Genomic DNA, 25366 nt, shown 5'->3' on the forward strand with positions numbered 1-25366 from the left:
ACTTGAATGCATTTGTCTTTTCTGAGCATTTTCTCATTATTCCAGGTATTTGGGGAGGTGATGGTCTAGTGGTTAAGCGTTGGGCTTCAGACAAGAGGATCTTCGGTTCAAATCCAAGCCTGACCAGAAAATCACTAAGGTCCTTAATCTCCAAGTTGCTTCCAGTATGTAGTGAGCACCTTGCATGGCAGTACCCTGGTGTCAGTGTGTGAGTGTGTTTGTTTGAATGAGTGAATGTGAGGCATAATTGTAAAGCACTTTGAGCATCTAAGCCCTTTATAAAATGCAGTCCATTTACCATTTAGCTCTAATATGAATTCTTGTGTAGTTAATTACTAACAGGCCATGTAATGCCCAGTGTCCATACAGCATTTTATTTTGTCTAAATGAGAACACTCACGGTTCAAGGCCACTCCTGGCCATTCTCTAAGTAGAGCTGCGTCAGAAAGGGCATCCAGCATAAAACTTGTGCCATATCAACATACAGATTCACCTCAAAGTAAGCTGACATAGAAGACGGATGGATGGATGCGTGCGTCCCACGTGTGTACGCGGAGTGGCTGGTACAGCATTTATGAACATGTACACGAAGCTGAGCGAACATTTCGGCCACACACTCGCACACTGCTTTGATCACCTGTTCTACACAAGCAGGCACACGGGCTCGTCAGCCATTGTGAACACCGCGCGCGCAGCTGAGTGGACACACACTCATCACTCTGATCACCTGTTTGCGCATGTACATGCGCGCACTCCATCATGTGAAACACACACTGATGAGAGGTGAGTTTAGCACTGGGAATATGAGGACAAGCAGAAATTTGATTGCGTAGGTGAGTGAGTGGGTGAGTGACAGCTCCAATGTCGGTGCGTCTGACAGCAGTCTGTGTCATCTGACTGTTGTCAGAAAATGTTGGGCTGCCTGCTGCAGGTGTGCACGAGTCAATCCGGATGCGTTCGGACCATGGCTGACCACGCCTCTTTCCCTCCCGACTGCAGTCAGGGTTAGACAATATTGCCGTGTTGGAATGGTTCCTCTCATTCTTGTTATGTGTGATGGGGCTTCAAAGACTTAACAGATGAAGCCACTGACAGCTGCTAAAAATGCCTAATGTGATAGCATTCAAGAATTTTAAGAATTTCACTCAGTGCCAGTATTGCAGCAGAGATGTCTTAGATGATCCTTTACGATATTTCACCACACAACAAACCATATATTCAGGTGTTTGGAATAAAATACTCCAAATGAACAGACTACAACAACAACTAGAAGCCACTTTTGAGCGGCATCTGAGCTACAGTGGGCTCAATTTACCGTAAAGTGAATCTGGCATCTCCCATGATGTAGTCTAGGAAGGAGTATAGTCTGTGCAGCTGCAAGGGGATACAAAAAACAAGCTTCAGAAAGAATGCCTGGGTGGCAGGTTGAATATTTATGCAGTGAGACATCTGGGGCCTCATGTACAAACACGTGGATTTCCTACTGAAATATGGTGTAGGCTAAAACCTACAAACTGTTGTACACAGAACAATATCCAGATGTATCAAAGTATGCATACTCATGGATCCAAGCATGTTCCATTTGTACATTCCAATCAACGTGGAATTGAGCGCCAATGCAGACGTAACAAAGTCCTCCTTTGCTGCAAATTGCGCTTTAATGCCGGAATGTGATGTACCTGCATGACATTCGGATGATCAGGACGCCTAGCATGGTCAACACCTGTGTGGGCACAGACAACCCCTGGCTCCTCGCCATATTGCGCTCTAGGGCCGGCTGCAGTTTTGCGCACAACTCCAGTAACACTGGCCTTGGTAAACAAAATTGATTTATCAGACAATTATCATCAGTTGCAAGTAAATACTCACGTTCCCTGAATACTCGCTCATGTCAGATTGCACCATGTGCAAGGTCTTCTAACAACGCTAACGCAGCCATTGCTAATACATTTTTATGCATCACTTTTCACATGCTTTAAAATACGTGCAAATACGTGGGTGTGTTAATTGTTCATACGAGGTCTGTCAATAAAGTAACGGTCCTTTTATTTTTTTAAAAATTATATGGATTTGAATCACGTGCGATTGCATCAGCCAAGGTTGAACCCTCGTGCGCATGCGCGAGTTTTTCCACGCCTGTCGGTTACATCATTCGCCTGTGAGCACGACTTGTGGGAGGAGTGGTCCACCCCTCTCGTCTCATTTTTTCTTGTGAGAAAATGGCCGAACGCTTGGAGCAGTGCTACTGCATTAAATTCTGCCAGAAACTTGGCGACAGCCAGGCAGAAATGATTCGAAAAATCCAAACGGCTTTCGGAGATGAAGCCATGAGCAGCACATGGATTAAGAAGTGGTACAACCAGTTTAAAGACGGGCGAGTAACGGTGGAGAGTGAGCTGCGCTCCAGTCAGCCATCAACGAGCCGAAATGACGATATCGTTTCCAAAGTGCACGCTGTGGTTATGAGGGATCATCGTGTGACTGTCCAAGAAATTGTGGAGGAAGTGGACATTAACAGGATTTCGGCACATTCCATCGTGATGGAAGATTTGGGCATGAAACGAGTGGCGGCGAAGTTCGTGCCAAAGTTGCTGACGGCGGAGCAAAAGCAACGTCATGTTGAAGTCTCACAAGACATGCTGGACTCTATTCACACTGATCCTAGCTTTATGGACACCATAATCACCGGAGATGAGTCCTGGGTGTACGGGTACGACCCGGAAACCAAATTACAGTCGTCACAGTGGAAGCATTCCACGTCGCCAAGACCGAAGAAGGCGCGCCAAGTGCGCAGCAACATCAAGGTAATGCTGACTGTTTTTTTTTTACTCCCGTAGTGTGGTACACCACGAGTACGCACCACAGGGTCGAACAATAACAAAGGAGTATTACAGGGATGTCCTCCATCGTCTACGTCATGGTGTGCGGCGCAACAGACCAGAGTTGTGGGCCACAGGAAATTGGCGCATCCACCACGACAATGCACCAGCTCATTTCTCCCATTTAATTCAGACTTATCTGACCAAAAACCAGACTCCGGTGGTTCAACAGGCGCCTTACTCTCCTGACATGGTCCCTTGCAACTTCTGGCTCTTCCCAAAACTTAAAATACCATTAAAAGGAATGCGATTTGAGACAAGAGAGGACATCATGGCTGCGGAGCTGCATTCCATCCCGAAAAAGACTTTCTTGGAATGCTTCCAACAGTGGCGACACTGCTGGGAGAAGTGTGTGGAGTCCCAAGCAGAGTACTTCGAGGGTGATTAGGTTTCCAACCCTCCAGGTAAGCCAGTTTTTTTTCCCAGCCAATGGTACGATACTTTATTGACAGACCTCGTAAGTGTGTTTCTGATGTGCACGTCACTCTGATGACTTCTTGTTTTAACAATATCAACAGTTTCCCAGTATCACCTCTACATGTCGGCAGTGGACCAATAGCTGTAGAAACATGTACACCAGCCATGAACTTGGAGTGGGGCACCACACTTTTCCACAGTTATTTCACTTTTGATACATCTGAATGTTAGTTTGGAGACGGACATACGCATACGCATTTGCATACTCAGCCTTTGTACATGAGGCCCCTGGTCCTTAAAGTGACATTAAAAGGACACATCAGTTACAGAACGTAGCGGATCGTGGCATAGCAATGAAATATGTTCCTCCACCAGGACAGTTTGACGCAGCAGATTCTTACCTTCAGGTCACTGAGGATGACAACGCCTGAATTTTTATAATTTCTCTTCTTCTGTTTGTACTTGGGATTCACACAATCCCAGGACACCTTAAAAAATAAGTTGGAGAAAGTATCAAACAACATGCTACTGCATTTAAACACATCATTTTCATTTGCTGTTTAGCAGCAGGACATTTGCTTCATCTTTAGTGTGGAGTTCACCTGAAGTGGAAAGTGTGTTGGAAACAGATGAAGCGGTTACATGATTGCTCTCCTCTGCTCCGCTCCTACTCATTCACTGACCTTATTTCCACTGGAAATTTTCTGCATTTCCCTGAAAGTGGTGTAGAACTCGCCGATGAAGTCATGCTTCCCTCTGGAATCATGATCCCACACAAGGCACTTTAACAAACACACAAGAAAAACCGTTGCTGCTGTGCACGTTTGCACTCAGATCGTACATACATACATGTAACTAAATCAGAGTACACACTGTGATCATTTGGGGGGCTTTTTTGTGGTGGTGGTGCACAGACCAACATAAACACCACTGCAGCTAATTAGTATTTTCTCAGCACTGAAAATCATGTTTATTATTTACATGCCTGCAGCAAACAATAATGCTGTAAAGTGAGAATCATTTGAAACTGTGTAAATTAAACATGCCACATTAAGTTTAATATGATTGTTAATACATTTTTACGCATCACTTTTCTGATGTGCACATCACTCTGTAAGAATGAGCGCCACTGAGATAGTGAGGCGTCACTAAACACGGTGGGCTCAATTTACCGTAAAGTGAATCTGGCATCCTCCCATGATGTAGTCTAGGAAGGAGTATAGTATAAAAGTATTTGCTAATTTATCATTAGCAAATGATTGTGTTGATTTTTAAATTGAACTCTTGCATCTCACCTTCTGATTCTAACTCGAATAATCATGCAATTTGCAAATAATAGCAGGCAGTTTTTAAAAAACATACAGTCCATATCTCTGTATGGTGCAAACATTTTGGGCACCTAGAAATGTTGGCGCAAATGTAATGTTGAATCAGTACATCGACAGAAAACATGATGTTCCTATTCCAACAAAAATGAATTGTAAGGTGCTTCTGTTTTATTAAAGAAATTAATCAATTACAATATTATAAACAGACAAAATAAAAGTTGTCTTTGTAGATGCACTGTCCAGATTGTCGACACAAACACAGCTGCCAAATATCATTCAATGATTGAATGCAAGCAGACTTTTTTACTAATTGTAGACCACCTTAAGTAAAATTTTAAAGGTCAAAAAACCACACGACTTATTTATATTTCAAAGGATTCAAAGGATTCAAAAGGAGTTTATTGTCATATGCACATAGGAACATGTTCCCTGCACAATGAAATGTGTTTACTGCATTTTTACCCATCCTAATTGCCAGTTAGGAGCAGAGGTCGCCTTTTTTGGTGCCCAGGGACCCAGCTCCAGATGTATATCCCTGCCCTAGGTCACAAGCAGGGCTGAGCAAACCTTGACTGGCCTCATGACACACTTAACAAACAACAACACACATAAGCCGGTCCGGTACATGAACACATATAAAAGCACACACATGGAAAGAATTGGGGAAAAGAAAACCCTCCATTGCTGCTGTGTTGAACTCATGCAGCAGCACTGGAGAGCAAAAAAAACCCATAGCACAGAAAAACAGTCATAACAAAAAACAAATCACAACAGACGACAGACAAGACTTGGATGTGTCCAGTGTCCAGACAGACAGCCCGGAAGGCCACACATGAGGCACCATCGACAGGCCTTATCTGTCCATCCTGGGGGCGATCCCAGTCCTGAACCAGTCCACCAGAGTCTCAAGGTCCCACAGTCAACATCTCAGGACTGGGAAGGGAGGGAGGGAGGGGGAAGACGAAGAGGCGGGGGAGACAAGGAGCGAGGCTATCAGGAGTGTTCCTCGGGGTGAGGATTTTATCCCAGCGGCCTTGAAGGACAGCTGGTGTTTGGAAACCAAATAGATATCCAGATTAACAGACGCCTGGCAGATTCCACAGTCTGAAACTTCAGAGTGGCTCCCAAATACATCTGAATAGAGGAGATGTGGTCTTACTGACGATCAAAGTGGTTTTCTAGTGCAGCCATTCTCCCCGAGATGGATTCCAACGTGCGGTTGACAACCGCCGACTGAGCTGACACTGCCCTTCCAATCGAATCAATCATGTGGGGCAGCCTGGACGGGCCAATTAATACCTTCTTAATTTTCTGGTAAACCAGTGCTATGGCCGCCCACACAGCAGAAGAAGTGATTATTATGTTAAAATGTGAAACAAATATCAGTAGAAAACAAAAAGACAAATATACGTTGTGTAACTTCAAGCAAAAACTTGACTTTAAGTGCAGATCTGTCACTGATGTTCACATCTTCGCACCAGCTAATCAAAAATATCAGTTCCTGAAGAAACGCATCTTTAATTATTTAAATCTTGAAGTGACATACCGTTAGACCTTCTGATAAAATTCATTGCTCCCAGCCCTTTTGTGCTGTGTCATTTATGGGCTGTTAAAATAAGACCATTAATATGACTTACACATCCTAAAAAGTCTCTTACCTTGAGCTTGCGATCCTCGTCACAGCTGCACAACGATATGAGAGACACTTTGAAAGGCTGCCACACAGGGTTCAGGTTGTTTTTAATCACCTATATAAATAAGAAAGGCCTTACGTTTGAAACACATTGAGGGAAATAGACCAACAGCTGTTAGACACAAAGTAACAGGGGAAAAAAATACAGATTTTGCGAAGGAAAAAGCAAACGTCGGCAAATACCAAAGGAATGGATGACTTAATATGTGTAGGTTTTACATACAGTAGTGTTCAGAATAACCAAGACCAAGCATTCATGATATGCACACTCTTAAGGCTATGAAATTGGGCTATTAGTAAAAAAAGTAGAAAAGGGGGTGTTCACAATAATAGCATCTGCTGTTGACGCTACAAACTCAAAACTATTATGTTCAAACTGCTTTTTTAGCAATCCTGTGAATCACTAAACTAGTATTTAGTTCTATAACCACAGTTTTTCATGATTTCTTCACATCTGCGAGGCATTCATTTTGTTGGTTTAGAACCAAGATTTTGCTCGTTTACTAGTGTGCTTGGGGTCATTGTCTTGTTGAAACACCCATTTCAAGGACATGTCCTCTTCAGCATAAGGCAACATGACCTCTTCAAGTATTTTGACATATCCAAACTGATCCATGATACCTGGTATGCGATATATAGGCCCAACACCATAGTAGGAGAAACATGCCCATATCATGATGCTTGCACCACCATGCTTCACTGTCTTCACCTTGAACTGTGGCTTGAATTCAGAGTTTGGGGGTCATTTCACAAACTGTCTGCGGCTCAAGAACAATTTTACTCTCATCAGTCCACAAAATATTCCTCCATTTCTCTTTAGGCCAGTTGATGTGTTTTTTGGCAAATTGTAACCTCTTTTGCACGTCTTTTATTTAACAGAGGGACTTTGCGGGGGTTTCTTGCAAATAAATTAGCTTCACACAGGCGTCTTCTAACTGTCAGAGCACTTACAGGTAACTCCAGACTGTCTTTGATCATCCTGGAGCAGAACAATGGGTGAGCCTTTGCCATTCTGGTTATTCTTCTATCCATTTTGATGGTTGTTTTCTGTTTTCTTCCACGCGTCTCTGTTTTTTTGTCCATTTTAAAGCATTGGAGATCATTGTAGATGAACAGCCTATAATGTTTTGCACCTGCATATAAGTTTTCCCCTCTCCAATCAACTTTTTAATCAAACTACACTGTTCTTCTGAACAATGTCTTGAACATCCCATTTTCCTCAGGCTTTCAAAGAGAAAAGCATGTTCAATAGGTGCTGGCTTCATCCTTAAATAGGGGACACCTGATTCACACCTGTTTGTTCCACAAAATTGATTAACTCACTGACTGAATGCCACACTACTATTATTGTGAACACCCCCTTTTCTACTTTTTTTTTACTAATAGCCTAATTTCATAGCCTTAAGACTGTGCATATCATGAATGCTTGGTCTTGTTGGATTTGTGAGAATCTACTGAATCTACTGGTACCTTTCCCACGTAACAATAAGAAATATACTCAAAACCTGGATTAATCTTTTTACTCACACAGCACTACTATTATTCTGAACACTACTGTAACTATCGGTTCAGTTAAGGGTTAAGGGGTGTGTTTGGGATTAGGGTTCCCCGATAGTGTAACCCTCCCTTATACTGTTACTTTTTGTCTGTTACCTTTGCCCTGTTGTTTTCTTGAAACCAGCAGGCTTTCAATTATATGAAATAGTCACACTTGTCAATACTTAGTGGAGAGAAATAGTTTTTCCAACCGATTAATTCTCTTTTGTGACTAAAACTGTCCATTACCTTAACCTTACTCCAATAACAAAATTACACAAAAATTGACAAATTTATTTGGTCCTGTTTACAGAAATGTTGCTTCCAAATATGTCATTGCATAAAATAAAAGCACCTTTGTTAATTGGTCAGAAACAGACACCAAAGGTCACTGACGAAGTGTCATTGTGTAATGTCTGCGGGTGAGTATGTGTTGTTGAAACAGAAAATGCCATACAGTGGATTTCACCTCAGTTCTGTGCACAAGCTGCTCACTTTCATCATCATTAATTCGGTATATTTCCAAAAACGGATCTGACTTGCTGAAGATATCCTGCAGGAAAAAAAAAAAGAATGGAAAGTCACATCAAAAACATGAGACCATCAACTAATCATTACAGTCGGGTCCGATTCAATTCATTTCATTTATACAGCAACAAATCACAACAAAGCTGCCTCAAGGTGCTTCATAGGAGTAAGGTCTAACCTTACCAACCCCTAGAGCAAATACACAGGCGACAGTGGTAAGGAAAAATTCCCTCTGATGATATTGAGTAAGAAACCTCAAGCAGACCAGACTCAGAGGGGTGACCCACTGCTTAGGACATTTTAATAGTTACAAGGTTTTTACAAAGTTTTTGTCAAGCTGAAGAAACAGGAAACAGAAAACCAGAGTAACATCAAAAACAAAGTTCATTTCTGAGATGACCATGCAAGCAATTGCACCGCAGGCAGGGGTCATCCAGCACCCTGGGGTAAAGGGCCAGTGTCCATCAGTGGGCCTGTCCTCCTGGTAGAATATATTCCAAAGGCAGACTGCAGTGTACTGTGTCAGCTTCAGCCACGGCATCTCGTAAATGGTAAATGGACTGCATTTATATAGTGCTTTTCCATCTGCATCAGAACCTCAAAACACTTGACAATGATGCCTTGCATTCACACAGACACACTCACACACCGATGTCAGGGTGCTGCCATGCAAGGCACTCACTACACACCGGGAGCAGGTTGGAGATTACAGTGTAGGTGACACGATAGGTAATGTTTTTTGGAGTATTTAAGACTAAAATTAAATAACAGTTTGAAAGTTATCCTTTCCTGATGCGCAGTTACTGAAGAGATAAATATTCCGATTTTGAACTGCGCGTCACTAAAAACCAGGAAGTTCCTAACAAGTCCCGACATTGGAGAAGAAGGAGGAAGTGACATTAGCACCGGAACCATTATCTTAATAGCCCCATTAATTTATGGATTAATTTATGGATTTTTACAGGCTACTGACAGCCCCGTTTCCACCGAGTGGTTCGGGTCGAAGCTGCAAGGTGTTTTCCGTGTCAGAATGGTTCATTCTGGCCAGCAGAATCCTTTTGATTGGCAGTTGGAACACTTATATTGACGAACGCACACGCACACACTGTGTCTGTGTGCCTCCACTCGACAAAACTGAGGATTTTCAATGTCAATGTCAATGTCAATTTTATTTATATAGCACATTTACAACAACAGCAGCTGCCCAAAGTGCTTCATAGTAAAAACAATATCAAAAACCATACCACCAAAACAGAGCATTAAAATTCCAAAATATACGAAAACACATAAAACCAGACACACACAGCTTAAATTGTATTAAAAGCCAAAGCATAGAAATGAGTCTTAAGAACAGATTTAAAAGACTCTAGAGATGGAGCAGCTCTGATATGCAAAGGCAAACTGTTCCAGAGTTTAGGTGCAGCCACCGAAAAAGCCCGATCACCTCGAGTTTTTAATCGAGATCTGGGCACATTTAATAAAAGCTGGCTTTCTGACCTCACTGATCTGACCGGAACATAAGGAGTCAAAAGCTCAGAGAGGTATTCGGGAGCCAAACCATTTAAACACTTGAACACAAGCAGCAGGATCTTAAAATCAAACCTGAATGTGACTGGGAGCCAATGGAGCGAGGCCAACACAGGGGTGATGTGCTCTCGTTTCCTCATCCCCGTGAGCAGTCGTGCAGCAGCGTTCTGAATCTGCTGCAGACGCTTTAGAGATGACTGGTCCAGTCCACAGTAGAGTGAGTTACAATAATCTAAACGAGATGTTATAAACAAATGAATAACTTGCTCAAAATCACACGCTGGGAGGTAAGCCTTCACTTTTCTCAAAATTCTAAGTTGGTAGAAACTGGCCTTTACCACAGAATTAATTTGCTTGTCCATTTTGAAGAAGCTGTCAAAAATGACCCCCAAAATTTCTGACAGTATCATGCACACAGGAAGACAAAGGACCAAGCACATCACATGAACCAGATGACCATGCAGGGCCAAAACTAACTATTTAAGTTTTATTCTCATTGAGAATTAGAAAGTTTTGAGCCAACCAAGTTTTCACTTCCTGCAGACAATTTACCAAAATAGTCAGAGAATTTGATGGGAGCTTAAGTGGCAGATAGATTTGCAGGTCATCAGCATAAAAATGAAAGGCCAAGTTATATTTTCTGAATATGGTGCCAAGTGGCAGCATATACAGTGAAAAAAGAGCAGGACCCAAAACAGAGCCTTGTGGAACACCATAATTTAAGGGTGCTGATCTGGACTGGTGTGGCTCAAGGTGCACAGAGAAACTACAGTCTCTAAGATAAGATCTAAACCACTCCAGTGCTGTGCCTTTAAAACCTGCATAATACTCCAGACGGGACAGTAAAATACAGTGATCAACCGTGTCAAAGGCTGCAGTCAAATCCAGCAAAACTAAAATCCCAGAGCAACCAGAGTCAACAATTAAAAGGAGATCATTAAAAACCTTCAACAGTGCTGTTTCAGTACTACGAAGTGATTTGAAGCCAGACTGGAATTTTTCAAAAATGCCATTAGAATCCAAATGAGACTGAAACTGATCATAGACAATTTTCTCAAGGATTTTAGCTAAAAATGGCAACTTTGAAACGGGCCTATAATTGGCAAGAATATTAGGATCCAAGGTGGGCTTTTTGAGGAGAGGCTGAACTACAGCATATTTTAAAACTCCTGGAACACAACCAGATAAAAGAGAAACATTCATAACATTTAAAATGTATGGCCCAAGGACAGAAATAACACTTTTTAAAAATCATGCGGGAACAGAATCAAAAAGACAATTGGAAGGTCTTAATTGCTGAACCACTTTGAGCAATTCAGTTAAAGTTAGAGGCTGAAACTCAGCAAAGGCCGAAGTGCACTCAGTGTTTAAATTAAAATCATTAGAGTAAGACACTGAGATCGAAGCCCTGATTTGTGACACTTTTTCAACAAAGAATGACAAAAATCTGTCACACAGTGAGTCAGACAGCACAAGACCAGATTTAGATTCTGGGTTAATCAGACAATTCAGTACATTAAAAAGGACTTGAGGCCTGTGAGTGTTATTTGCAATAAAATTTGACACAAACTGGGCTTTTGCTGACTTAACAGCTTCTTGGTAATCCACAAGACAGTCTCGAAATATTCCCAGGAAACATGCAGATGGTCCTTCTTCCATTTACGCTCCGCGCGCCTGCATTCACGTCTGCGTGCACGAGTAGTCTCATTGTGCCACGGCTCCGACGCAGACCTGGAGCGCTTGGTCACAGGTGGCGCAACAGAGTCTAGCGCTTCTGTGCAGAGAGAATTAAATAAAATAAGAAGCTCCTCACAGTTCAAAGCACTCGGGTCACGAAGTGAGGAGGGCTCAGTGGCCAGAAACGCACTCGTAAATTGCTCCACAGACTGTGAGTTTAATGCGTGCTTTGTGCGCACAGAGAGGTCCTGTTTTTCCACTGAGCCTGGAAGAGCTAAGTTGAATAAAATCGGCAGATGATCCGAGATCTGACAGTCACATATCTCCTCGACTTGAACATTGAGGCCAAAAGAAAGAATAAGATCTAATGTATGCCCCTTTTCATGCGTGGGACCACTAACCCACTGCATGAGATTAAAAGAATCAATGACATTAAAAAAGTCCTTGACCAGAGGCTTATTGTCACAACAAATATGAATATTAAAATCACCCACAATCAACAGTCAGTGGTGATTACAATTCCTGCCAGGAAATCTGAAAACTCTTGTATAAGTGGGTTTGTCTGGAGTTTTAACATTTGTATTTCAAAACTCAAGAAGAGTTCAGAAGGAGAGCGACAGCAGTGAAGGCTGGATTTAAAAACTGTTGCAAGCCCTCCACCTTTTCCAGAATTATGAGGCGCACTAAAATATGTGCAGCCCGGCAGAAAACGTTCAGAAAAGGCTGAGCACTCACCCACTTGCAGCCATGTCTCCGTCAGGAACATAAAATCCAGTTGTTTTAGAGGCAAAAAAGTCATTAAGAAGGAAGGTTTTGTTGGTGACCGACCGGCAGTTTAACAGCGCCAAACGGAGTGCGGTGTGCTCAGTGTAAGGACTTTGAGCACGGGCTACCACGCGGATGTTTCCCCAGTCAACACCCCGCTTGCCTGCTCTCGACTGCCGGGGGACGAACCAACACACAGGCGGATGCAGGTGATCCATCCGCATCTATCCGGGGCCAATGGAGTGATCCACCACATACGGGCCTCTGCTGCTCGCCCCGACAAGGACGAAAAATCACCACCATGAGCTCTCAGGTAGGCCCTTACCCGAACAAGGACGCCGCCTCTCTTTCCCCTTCTCCTGGAGCATCTTTTTCGGGGACATGCCCAGGAGAGCCTTCGTAGGCATGCCAGAATAGATGCGAGGGGAGGACAGTTTGTGGAATCATGCTGTTTCAAGCCAAGATTAAAAAGTGCCTCATATGATGCTCGAATATTTAGAAGTGATTGGCAATCATATACAATTACAGCTGTAGCGCTCTGGATCCATACATGTAATAAAACAATAAATAGTCCAAGTAGGCCAGAGAGACGTTTCGCCGTGCGCACCGCTGCCGCCATCTTGCCACGCCTCCAAATAAGAACAACCCCAGGTTTCTTTTCAGCACTGTAGCCAGGCTGACAAAGAGTCAGAGCTCTTTTCACATTATTTTATTTTATTTTATTGTTTTGTGGATCATGGGATAATTTGTCACGTGCAGACTGAGACGTTATGAGCAGATGAGGGGCCGGGAGTCTTTCAATCTGTGACACAAAGCGGCCAGCAATGGAACAAGAGGAGGCTTCGCCCACAGCAGAGACTCAATCCATAATGGATTACAGCCGGCGCTGTAACCTGGCACCAAACTCCCGGGTGACAAAGGGACTTTTCTTCAACCAGGACATAAGGAATCAAATAATTTTCAGATGTCATTTTGTAAAGGTGGGTAACTTTTCATCAGACTAAGGATGATCTCACTGAAGCAGGTAAGACTATATTATTTACTACTTGTGTGAATGGTTTTAATATTTAATAATAACGTGTTACGCTACTAACATGCATACATTAACTATATTCAAGATATTGTGTCATTTTTCAGATTTGAAATGTATGTACCTGTTTCCAAGGAAAAAAAACATAAATAAAAAATAAATTAAAAAAATTCAAACTTCCTCACTTTTTTCTGATGTCACAGATTGTAAGACTATTTTTTTTATCAGTGTATTATGACCAAAGAGCTGGCAAAAAAAGAAAAAAAAAAAAAAAACAGTTTATCATCTCTGCCTGCATGCCAAAATCGCCTGCATTATTTATTTCTTTTTTTTTTAATCATCATTCTGTGTTCTGAACTCTGCCAATATCATCACTGTTGTCAGACTGAAGGTTTTCCTCCAAGGTTGAGTCTCCCTCATTGTCATCTAAATAAGTTTCCAAACCATAAGGCTGTGTCCCCGACAATTTCTTCAGAAACACCTTCAAACTGGACTTTTAAAAAAAAGCTCCACAATAGAAAAAAAAATGTGCGAAAAAACAACTCGACCTCCTCTGTGTTTACAATTGATTTGGGCTTGAATCAGCAGGTCCCATTCCGGTGATGACGTAGCAAAAACATGGCCACAGCAGAGGGCTGAAAGAGAATGCAGGCTTCAGACGGCTGATGTTTATCCTTCACCTGCACACTTATCATTGACTTTTTTAGTGATTATTTGTGCGCATTTTTTTGGTGTCACCTACACTTTAAGGACCTTGCCCAAGGGCCCTTAGTGATTTTCCAGTCTGGCTGGGTTGTGAACTGAGGACCCTCTGGTCTGAAGCCCAACACTTAACCACTAGACCAGTGGTGTCCAAAGTATTCCAGAAAGGGCCAAGAAGGTGGAGGTTGTCTTTGCAACCACTGACTCCAGCAGGTGATTTCACTGATGAACTCATCCCATCTGCTCAAAGTGATGTTAATCAGTGAAATCACGTGCCAGAGTCAGGAGCTGCAAAGAAAACCGCCACCCTCCCAGCTCTTTCTGGAATACTTTGGACACCACTGGACTAGACCATCACCTCGTGGTCATTCCAGTGTCCTGTAGTGTGCAGCTGTCAGCCTTGTACAATGTCATCAGTGCCTCAGACAGAGAGAAAAAGCGCAGACTCACTCAGACAGAAAAAACTGCACAGAATCTATGAGTTCACCAGCAGTAAATAGACAGGAAAGCAGAGACAATACTAAGGTGGTCGCCGGCCGCTAGCCCTAAACTTCACTAACAGGCCCAGAATTTAGGTGAAGTCAGGCCGAGCCCTGTTCTGTTGCTAATAAGATGAGTTTAAAGGATAAGAAGCATAATACCATATTATGCCAGTATGCTAGCCATACGAGAGGGAGAATAGATGTGTCTTAAGTCTGGACTTGAATGTCTCTGCAGAATTTGACTGTTTTATCTCCGTAGGGAGATCATTCCACAAAATAGGGTCACGATAAGAGAAGGCTCTGTGGCTTTCAGACTTTTTATTCACACAGAGTAGTCCTGTGCCCTGAGAACAGAGAGCATGGGCCGGTATTTAGAGCTTAATTTGGTCAGTTAAATTGGGAGATGCTAGTCTGTGAATAATTTTACAGGTGAGTAACAGAACCTTAAAGTCCAACCTCACAGACGCAGGAAGCCAGTGAAGAGACGGCAAAATGGGTGTAATGTGATTGAACGTTCTGCTTCCTGTCGCGATTCTGGCAGCAGCATTTTGAACCAATTGGAGACCCCTAATGCTGGACTGCAGTAAACCAGAAAATAGAACATTGTAATAGTCCAGTCTAGAAGAGACAAATGCATGGATCAGAGGCTGTGTGTCAGCCATAGACAGGATGGAACGCTATGTTTTGCAGGTGGAAGAAAGCAGTCCTCGTAATATCTCTAATGTGTAGGTCAAAGGACAGCACGGGATCAAAAATCACCCCAAGGTTCTTCACTTTGTCAGTGTGATGTATGACACACGAGCCTAGGTTAATCGTTAGCTGGTCAAATTGTCTCACTGGACCAAGAATCATAATTTCGGTCTTGTCTGAGTTAAAAAGTAAGAAATTGCTGGACATCCAGCTTTTCACTGACGCAAAGCAATCATGTAAGGCTTCAACTCCAGTCCTCGAGGGCCAATGTCCTGCACCTTTTAGATGTGTCCCTGGACCAACACACCTTGAATCAAATGGCTGAATTGCCTCCTCAATATGCAGTCGGGTTCTTCAGAGTGCTGCTAATGATCTCAATAATTGACTCAGGTGCACTGAAGCAGTGACACATCTAAAAGTTGCAGGGCACTTGAAGTTGAAGGCCCCTGCTTTAAGGGGTTTATGTGTATGAAATTACCAGCAGTTATCGGCATGTACAATTGAGTGTCATCAGCACAGCAATGAAAACTAATCCCATAATGCCACAGTCTGTGCCCGAGGGGTGCTATATAAAGGGAGAAAAGCACAATGTAGAAGGCCTAAGACGACTCCTGTGGGATCCCATATTTCATGTCAGAAGTATTTCCACAACAATGAAAACTAATCCTATAAAGCCACAGTATGTGCCATGTCAGAAGTATTTCCATAATTCCATAAGTATTTTGGCGGTAACAAAACTGTCCCAAGGAGGACACAAGAAATGCTACAAGGACCTCCTAAAGCACACTCTCACAAGCTGCTCCATCAATCGCAGGACCTGGGAAGAATGTTGGAGGGACCAAGCCAGCTGACAAGCAATTATCCAGACTGAAGTAGAAGTCTTCAAAAAAATACATGCAGATGAACAGAACAGAGAAGATGGAAGAAGGAGAGAGAGCAAGATCCTGACCAGTAGAAGCTTCCCGCAACATGTGCAGTGTCTGCTAGAAACAGTGTGTGTCAAAACTGGGTCTATTCACTCATCTTCAGGTCAGTCATCAGGTCTAGGAATCAACCACTGAGAAAATGCCACAACTTGTGTAATGACAGCCTGGTCTCACGGCAAGTCGTGATTCAGTAGCACGAAATATACATTAATCTATTGGTTTGTGATATTGTGACGAAAAGTGCCTCATTTTCGTCACGGCAGCACAAATTCATTCTGATTCATTCCGTGATAGCTGCACGAAATTAAAAGTGAAGTGGGGGGGGGTCAGGGTGGTTATGGTTAGGGTGGGGGGAAAGAGTAAGATTAGGTTATGTTTAAGGTTAGGGTTGGGGGTAGGAGTAGGGTTAGGAATAGTGAGTTTAAAAACCCCGTCATGAAAATTTTACTAATTTTGTCACAAAAAAACAAAAACATGAGACTGGGCTGTTAATGATTGTATGTCAGCAAATAATGAACGGTTTCACTTGAATATATGTAATTCTAATCCAATGACATTTTTTTTCCACAAATCTGATTGGTTAATTGTGTGAGATTTCAAACCGTATAATATCGGTTGTAAGGTCGCAAAATATTTGACTTTCATATTTCAGGTATTACTCCACGCCCTGAATGTGCGCGCTCCTACGCAAATGTCAATAATGGCAGTGTCAGCTCAGAGAGAGAGAAAGTAGCGTAGTGACGATGATGCCGAAATGGGTGAATTTAAGCTACCATACAAAAGTATTGATGTGCTTATTAATTAATCAAAAACCCAGACAGAGCTTTAATTCATTTGAAAGCTTGACTCTTAGTCTTGTCCATCCAAATTGGAAGTCCCAAAAAACCAGTTTTATTTGTTATTATCTATCGTCCACCTGGTCGTTACTGTGAGTTTCTCTGTGAATTTTCAGACCTTTTGTCTGACTTAGTGCTTAGCTCAGATAAGATAATTATAGTGGGCGATTTTAACATCCACACAGATGCTGGGAATGACAGCCTCAACACTGCATTTAATCTATTATTAGACTCTACTGGCTTTGCTCAAAATGTAAATGAGTCCACCCATCACTTTAATCATATCTTAGATCTTGTTCTGACTTATGGTATGGAAATAGAAGACTTAACAGTATTCCCTGAAAACTCCCTTCTGTCTGATCATTTCTTAATAACATTTACATTTACTCTGATGGACTACCCAGCAGTGGGGAATAAGTTTCATTACACTAGAAGTCTTTCAGAAAGCGCTTGTAACTAGGTTTAAGGATATGATTCCTTCTTTATGTTCTCTAATGCCATATACCAACACAGTGCAGAGTAGCTACCTAAACTCTGTAAGTGAGATAGAGTATCTCGTCAATAGTTTTACATCCTCATTGAAGACAACTTTGGATGCTGTAGCTCCTCTGAAAAAGAGAGCTTTAAATCAGAAGTGCCTGACTCCGTGGTATAACTCACAAACTCGTAGCTTAAAGCAGATAACCCGTAAGTTGGAGAGGAAATGGCGTCTCACTAATTTAGAAGATCTTCACTTAGCCTGGAAAAAGAGTCTGTTGCTCTATAAAAAAGCCCTCCGTAAAGCTAGGACATCTTTCTACTCATCACTAATTGAAGAAATAAGAACAACCCCAGGTTTCTTTCAGCACTGTAGCCAGGCTGACAAAGAGTCAGAGCTCTATTGAGCTGAGTATTCCATTAACTTTAACTAGTAATGACTTCATGACTTTCTTTGCTAACAAAATTTTAACTATTAGAGAAAAAATTACTCATAACCATCCCAAAGACGTATCGTTATCTTTGGCTGCTTTCAGTGATGCCGGTATTTGGTTAGACTCTTTCTCTCCGATTGTTCTGTCTGAGTTATTTTCATTAGTTACTTCATCCAAACCATCAACATGTCTATTAGATCCCATTCCTACCAGGCTGCTCAAGGAAGCCCTACCATTATTTAATGCTTCGATCTTAATATGATCAATCTATCTTTGTTAGTTGGCTATGTACCACAGGCTTTTAAGGTGGCAGTAATTAAACCATTACTTAAGAAGCCATCACTTGACCCAGCTATCTTAGCTAATTATAGGCCAATCTCCAACCTTCCTTTTCTCTCAAAAATTCTTGAAAGGGTAGTGTAAAACAGCTAACTGATCATCTGCAGAGGAATGGTCTATTTGAAGAGTTTCAGTCAGGTTTTAGAATTCATCATAGTACAGAAACAGCATTAGTGAAGGTTACAAATGATCTTCTTATGGCCTCGGACAGTGGACTCATCTCTGTGCTTGTTCTGTTAGACCTCAGTGCTGCTTTTGATACTGTTGACCATAAAATTTTATTACAGAGATTAGAGCATGCCATAGGTATTAAAGGCACTGCGCTGCGGTGGTTTGAATCATATTTGTCTAATAGATTACAATTTGTTCATGTAAATGGGGAATCTTCTTCACAGACTAAAGTTAATTATGGAGTTCCACAAGGTTCTGTGCTAGGACCAATTTTATTCACTTTATACATGCTTCCCTTAGGCAGTATTATTAGATGGTATTGCTTAAATTTTCATTGTTACGCAGATGATACCCAGCTTTATCTATCCATGAAGCCAGAGGACACACAACAATTAGCTAAACTGCAGGATTGTCTTACAGACATAAAGACATGGATGACCTCTAATTTCCTGCTTTTAAACTCAGATAAAACTGAAGTTATTGTACTTGGCCCCACAAATCTTAGAAACATGGTGTCTAACCAGATCCTTACTCTGGATGGCATTACCCTGACCTCTAGTAATACTGTGAGAAATCTTGGAGTCATTTTTGATCAGGATATGTCATTCAAAGCGCATATTAAACAAATATGTAGGACTGCTTTTTTGCATTTACGCAATATCTCTAAAATTAGAAAGGTCTTGTCTCAGAGTGTGTTGTGTGGGCCGCCAGAAGAGGAGGTACTGCTGGCCCACCACCAGAGGGCGCCCTGCCTGAAGTGCGGGCTTCAGGCACGAGAGGGCGCTGCCGCCACGGACACAGCCGGGAGTGACAGCTGTCACTCATTAATTCCTGACAGCTGTCACTCATTCTTCATCATCTCACTCCATAAAACCCAGACGTCATCTCCACCTCATCGCCGAGATATCGTACTTCTTTGGAGGTAACTTTCTCTGCCTATATTAATTGATTCTAAGAGCTATTGTTTTGCAGCTGTCAACCAGAGGACCGGCGTGGGTCGCGACTGTTTCGTCCTACATCCATCAGATAAGTGGTTAAACAGACGCTGCACAAGTGTGTGTTAGAGGTGGAGGTGGCATTCCCACCGTTGTTGTTATGGGGTGTACACACACCCACACTTGACTGTCTTTGTTCTTCACCAGCAGTACCAGATCCGACAGTCGGGGACGGTGATCACCTGGGAATTCGGGACTTGGAGGCTCCAGTATTCACCAGGTTCGGTGGCGGCGGAAATCGTGTGGTTCCGGCTCTTCTCAGGACAGACGTCTTCTATCCTCGAGCCTGCCCACACGTCACCTTTGTGGATTGACTGTAATCATATTCTGAGATTGTCTGTGTATTCGTTATGCACCTTCACAACATTAAATTGTTACTTTTTGGCTCATCTATTGACCGTTCATTTGCGCCCCCTGTTGTGGGTCCGTGTCACTACACTTTCACAACAGGATATCTCGGCCAGCGTCATGGACTCCGAGGGGCGTCACACGGCTGTTGAACGACCAATGGGAGAGCAGGGAGCGCAGGCGTCAGCAGGAGGCGTGATTGGTGAGCTGCAGCACATTCTCACCGCCTTTACGGCTTGGTTGGATCAAATCAATCAATCAATCAATCAATTTTTTTTATATAGCGCCAAATCACAACAAACAGTTGCCCCAAGGCGCTTTATATTGTAAGGCAAGGCCATACAATAATTATGTAAAACCCCAACGGTCAAAACGACCCCCTGTGAGCAAGCACTTGGCTACAGTGGGAAGGAAAAACTCCCTTTTAACAGGAAGAAACCTCCAGCAGAACCAGGCTCAGGGAGGGGCAGTCTTCTGCTGGGACTGGTTGGGGCTGAGGGAGAGAACCAGGAAAAAGACATGCTGTGGAGGGGAGCAGAGATCGATCACTAATGATTAAATGCAGAGTGGTGCATACAGAGCAAAAAGAGAAAGAAACAGTGCATCATGGGAACCCCCCAGCAGTCTACGTCTATAGCAGCATAACTAAGGGATGGTTCAGGGTCACCTGATCCAGCCCTAACTATAAGCTTTAGCAAAAAGGAAAGTTTTAAGCCTAATCTTAAAAGTAGAGAGGGTGTCTGTCTCCCTGATCTGAATTGGGAGCTGGTTCCACAGGAGAGGAGCCTGAAAGCTGAAGGCTCTGCCTCCCATTCTACTCTTACAAACCCTAGGAACTACAAGTAAGCCTGCAGTCTGAGAGCGAAGCGCTCTATTGGGGTGATATGGTACTACGAGGTCCCTAAAATAAGATGGGACCTGATTATTCAAAACCTTATAAGTAAGAAGAAGAATTTTAAATTCTATTCTAGAATTAACAGGAAGCCAATGAAGAGAGGCCAATATGGGTGAGATATGCTCTCTCCTTCTAGTCCCCGTCAGTACTCTAGCTGCAGCATTTGAATTAACTGAAGGCTTTTTAGGGAACTTTTAGGACAACCTGATAATAATGAATTACAATAGTCCAGCCTAGAGGAAATAAATGCATGAATTAGTTTTTCAGCATCACTCTGAGACAAGACCTTTCTGATGTTAGAGATATTGCGTAAATGCAAAAAAGCAGTCCTACATATTTGTTTAATATGCGCTTTGAATGACATATCCTGATCAAAAATGACTCCAAGATTTCTCACAGTATTACTAGAGGTCAGGGTAATGCCATCCAGAGTAAGGATCTGGTTAGACACCATGTTTCTAAGATTTGTGGGGCCAAGTACAATAACTTCAGTTTTATCTGAGTTTAAAAGCAGGAAATTAGAGGTCATCCATGTCTTTATGTCTTCTAAATTAGTGAGACGCCATTTCCTCCCCAACTTATGGGTTATCTGCTTTAAGCTACGAGTTTGTGAGTTATACCACGGAGTCAGGCACTTCTGATTTAAAGCTCTCTTTTTCAGAGGAGCTACAGCATCCAAAGTGTCTTCAATGAGGATGTAAAACTATTGACGAGATACTCTATCTCACTTACAGAGTTTAGGTAGCTACTCTGCACTGTGTTGGTATATGGCATTAGAGAACATAAGAAGGAATCATATCCTTAAACCTAGTTACAGCGCTTTCTGAAAGACTTCTAGTGTAATGAAACTTATTCCCCACTGCTGGTAGTCCATCAGAGTAAATGTAAATGTTATTAAGAAATGATCAGACAGAAGGGAGTTTTCAGGGAATACTGTTAAGTCTTCTATTTCCATACCATAAGTCAGAACAAGATCTAAGATATGATTAAAGTGGTGGGTGGACTCATTTACTTTTTGAGCAAAGCCAATAGAGTCTAATAATAGATTAAATGCAGTGTTGAGGCTGTCATTCTCAGCATCTGTGTGGATGTTAAAATCGCCCACTATAATTATCTTATCTGAGCTAAGCACTAAGTCAGACAAAAGGTCTGAAAATTCACAGAGAAACTCACAGTAACGACCAGGTGGACGATAGATAATAACAAATAAAACTGGTTTTTGGGACTTCCAATTTGGATGGACAAGACTAAGAGTCAAGCTTTCAAATGAATTAAAGCTCTGTCTGGGTTTTTGATTAATTAATAAGCTGGAATGGAAGATTGCTGCTAATCCTCCGCCCCGGCCCGTGCTACGAGCATTCTGACAGTTAGTGTGACTCGGGGGTGTTGACTCATTTAAACTAACATATTTATCCTGCTGTAACCAGGTTTCTGTAAGGCAGAATAAATCAATATGTTGATCAATTATTATATCATTTACCAACAGGGACTTAGAAGAGAGAGACCTAATGTTAATAGACCACATTTAACTGTTTTAGTCTGTGGTGCAGTTGAAGGTGCTATATTATTTTTCTTTTTGAATTTTATGCTTAAATAGATTTTTGCTGGTTATTGGTAGTCTGGGAGCAGGCACCGTCTCTACGGGGATGGGGTAATGAGGGGATGGCAGGGGGAGAGAAGCTGCAGAGAGGTGTGTAAGACTACAACTCTGCTTCCTGGTCCCAACCCTGGATAGTCACGGTTTGGAGGATTTAAGAAAATTGGCCAGATTTCTAGAAATGAGAGCTGCTCCATCCAAAGTGGGATGGATGCCGTCTCTCCTAACAAGACCAGGTTTTCCCCAGAAGCTTTGCCAATTATCTATGAAGCCCACCTCATTTTTTGGACACCACTCAGACAGCCAGCAATTCAAGGAGAACATGCGGCTAAACATGTCACTCCCGGTCTGATTGGGGAGGGGCCCAGAGAAAACTACAGAGTCCGACATTGTTTTTGCAAAGTTACACACCGATTTAATGTTAATTTTAGTGACCTCCGATTGGTGTAACCGGGTGTCATTACTGCCGATGTGAATTACAATATTACCAAATTTACGCTTAGCCTTAGCCAGCAGTTTCAAATTTCCTTCAATGTCGCCTGCTCTGGCCCCCGGAAGACAATTGACTATGGATGCTGGTGTCGCTAACTTCACATTTCGCAAAACAGAGTCGCCAATAACCAGAGTTTGATCCTCGGCGGGTGTGTCGCCGAGGGGGGAAAAACGGTTAGAGATGTGAACGGGTTGGCGGTGTACACGGGGCTTCTGTTTAGGGCTACGCTTCCTCCTCACAGTCACCCAGTCAGCCTGCTTTCCCGGCTGCTCGGGATCTGCCAGGGGGTAACTAACGGCGGCTAAGCTACCTTGGTCCGCACCGACTACAGGGGCCTGGCTAGCTGTAGAATTTTCCACGGTGCGGAGCCGAGTCTCCAATTCGCCCAGCCTGGCCTCCAAAGCTACGAATAAGCTACACTTATTACAAGTACCGTTACTGCTAAAGGAGGCCGAGGAATAACTAAACATTTCACACCCAGAGCAGAAAAGTGCGGGAGAGACAGGAGAAGCCGCCATGCTAAATCGGCTAAGAGCTAGTAGCTACGCTAAGCTAGCGGATTCCTAAAAACACGCAAAGTGAATAATGTGTAAATAATTTAGAGGTGATTCAGCAGAAGGAGTGCTTTAGTTAAGGCACGTAAAGATTACACTGAGAAACAAATCGTAATCTAGATAACTAGATCAATCTAACTGCGCAGATTAAACAGCTAACAGATACAGAAAAACACCGCTGTCCTCTGGAACAAGAAGTGATACAATACCGCAGTGAGAGCCAACCACCAGTAGAGACCGAGCAAAACATCCTCCTGAACCGCAGGGTGGAGGCTCTCTCCGCGCAGGTGGCGGCGAGCGCTCAGGGCGCTGCTGCAGCTCCTCCTCCTGCCGACCCTGTGCAGGATATGAACGTACCAGTGGTGGTTCAACAACCCCTCCCACCATCCCCTGAAGCATACATAAGCCCTCCTGAGCCATACGGAGGTTGTGTGGAGACGTGCGCGGACTTTCTCATGCAGTGTTCGCTCGTCTTCGCACAACATCCCGTCATGTACGCGTCAGATGCTAGTAAAATAGCTTATGTGATTACTCTGCTTCGGGGTAAGGCACGCGCCTGGGCTACGGCGCTCTGGGAACAGAACTCACGGTTGTTATCAGCATACACTGGGTTTGTGAGGGAGTTCAGAACAGTGTTTGATCACCCTAACAGAGGAGATACCGCTTCAACAATGCTGCTGTCAATGCAACAGGGGCGCCGGTGCGCAGCCGAATATGCAGTCGACTTCCGCATCGCGGCTGTGAGGTCTGGCTGGAATAACGTTGCGCTCCGCGCCTCCTTCATAAACGGACTGTCATCGGTCCTGAAGGAGCATCTGGTAGCTAAGGAGGAACCGCGGGATTTAGATGGGCTTATTGATCTCGTTATACGGTTAGACAATCGGTTGGAGGAACGCCGTCGGGAGCGAGGCGAAGGACGTGGCCGGATACGCGCCGTTCCTCTCCCTTCCGGGTTCGAAAAGGGGCCGCCCTCCCCACGCTCCACAGTCGCAGCGCTCCGTGGGGCAACAGCTCCCCCTGCTGACGTTGTTAGGGAAACGCACAGGGCCAAAATGAGGAGGCTGGTCCGCGGGGAGTGTTGCGGCTGTGGAGCGTGGGGAGGGCGGCCCCTTTTTGAACCCGGAAGGGAGAGGGACGGCGCGTATCCGGCCAAGGCCTCACCAACGCCCCCGCGACGTGCCAAGCCTTGGTTAACGATGTCTTGCGGGACTTCCTGCACCAATTCGTCTTCGTATATCTGGACGATATTCTCATCTTTTCTCCGGATCCTGAGACCCATGTCCAGCATGTACGTCAGGTCCTGCAGCGGTTGTTACAGAACTGACTGTTTGTGAAGGGCGAGAAGTGCGAGTTTCACCGTACGTCTTTGTCCTTCCTGGGGTTTATCATCTCCTCTAACTCCGTCGCCCCTGATCCAGCCAAGGTTGCGGCGGTGAGAGATTGGCCCCAACCAACAAGCCGTAGGAAGCTGCAACAGTTCCTCGGCTTCGCTAATTTCTATAGGAGGTTCATTAAGGGCTACAGTCAGGTAGTTAGCCCCCTGACAACCCTGACCTCTCCAAAACTCCCCTTCACCTGGTCGGATCGGTGCGAAGCCACGTTCAAGGAGTTGAAACGACGGTTCTCTACTGCGCCAGTTTTGGTGCAGCCTGACCCTAGCCACCAGTTCGTGGTTGAAGTGGACGCCTCTGACTCAGGGATAGGAGCCGTGCTATCCCAGAGCGGAGAGACTGATAAGGTTCTTCACCCATGTGCCTACTTTTCACGCAGGTTGACCCCGGCTGAACGGAACTATGACATCGGCAATCGAGAACTCCTTGCGGTGAAAGAGGCTCTTGAGGAGTGGAGACACCTGTTGGAGGGAGCGTCTGTGCCGTTCACGGTTTTCACTGACCATCGGAACCTGGAGTATATCAGGACCGCCAAGCGGCTGAACCCCAGGCAAGCCCGCTGGTCACTGTTCTTCGGGTGTTTTGACTTCCGGATCACCTATCGCCCCGGGACCAAGAACCAGAGGTCGGATGCCTTGTCCCGGGTACACGAAGAG

The 25366-nt window shown here is 43.7% G+C and overlaps 1 protein-coding gene across 1 annotated transcript in view; it reads right to left on the reverse strand.

The window, feature by feature from the left end:
* cpne7 (copine VII) overlaps window positions 1-25366 on the reverse strand; it is a 195920-nt gene that overhangs the window by 110237 nt on the left and 60317 nt on the right. The window contains 6 exon segments of the mRNA XM_034190465.1: window positions 1316-1335; window positions 1338-1374; window positions 3698-3784; window positions 3980-4078; window positions 6283-6372; window positions 8323-8406. Of these exon segments, the coding sequence (XP_034046356.1) occupies window positions 1316-1335; window positions 1338-1374; window positions 3698-3784; window positions 3980-4078; window positions 6283-6372; window positions 8323-8406 (417 nt within the window).

Source organism: Thalassophryne amazonica, chromosome 2 (genome assembly GCF_902500255.1).
Source record: "Thalassophryne amazonica chromosome 2, fThaAma1.1, whole genome shotgun sequence".
In the NCBI taxonomy this organism is placed as follows: domain Eukaryota; kingdom Metazoa; phylum Chordata; class Actinopteri; order Batrachoidiformes; family Batrachoididae; genus Thalassophryne; species Thalassophryne amazonica.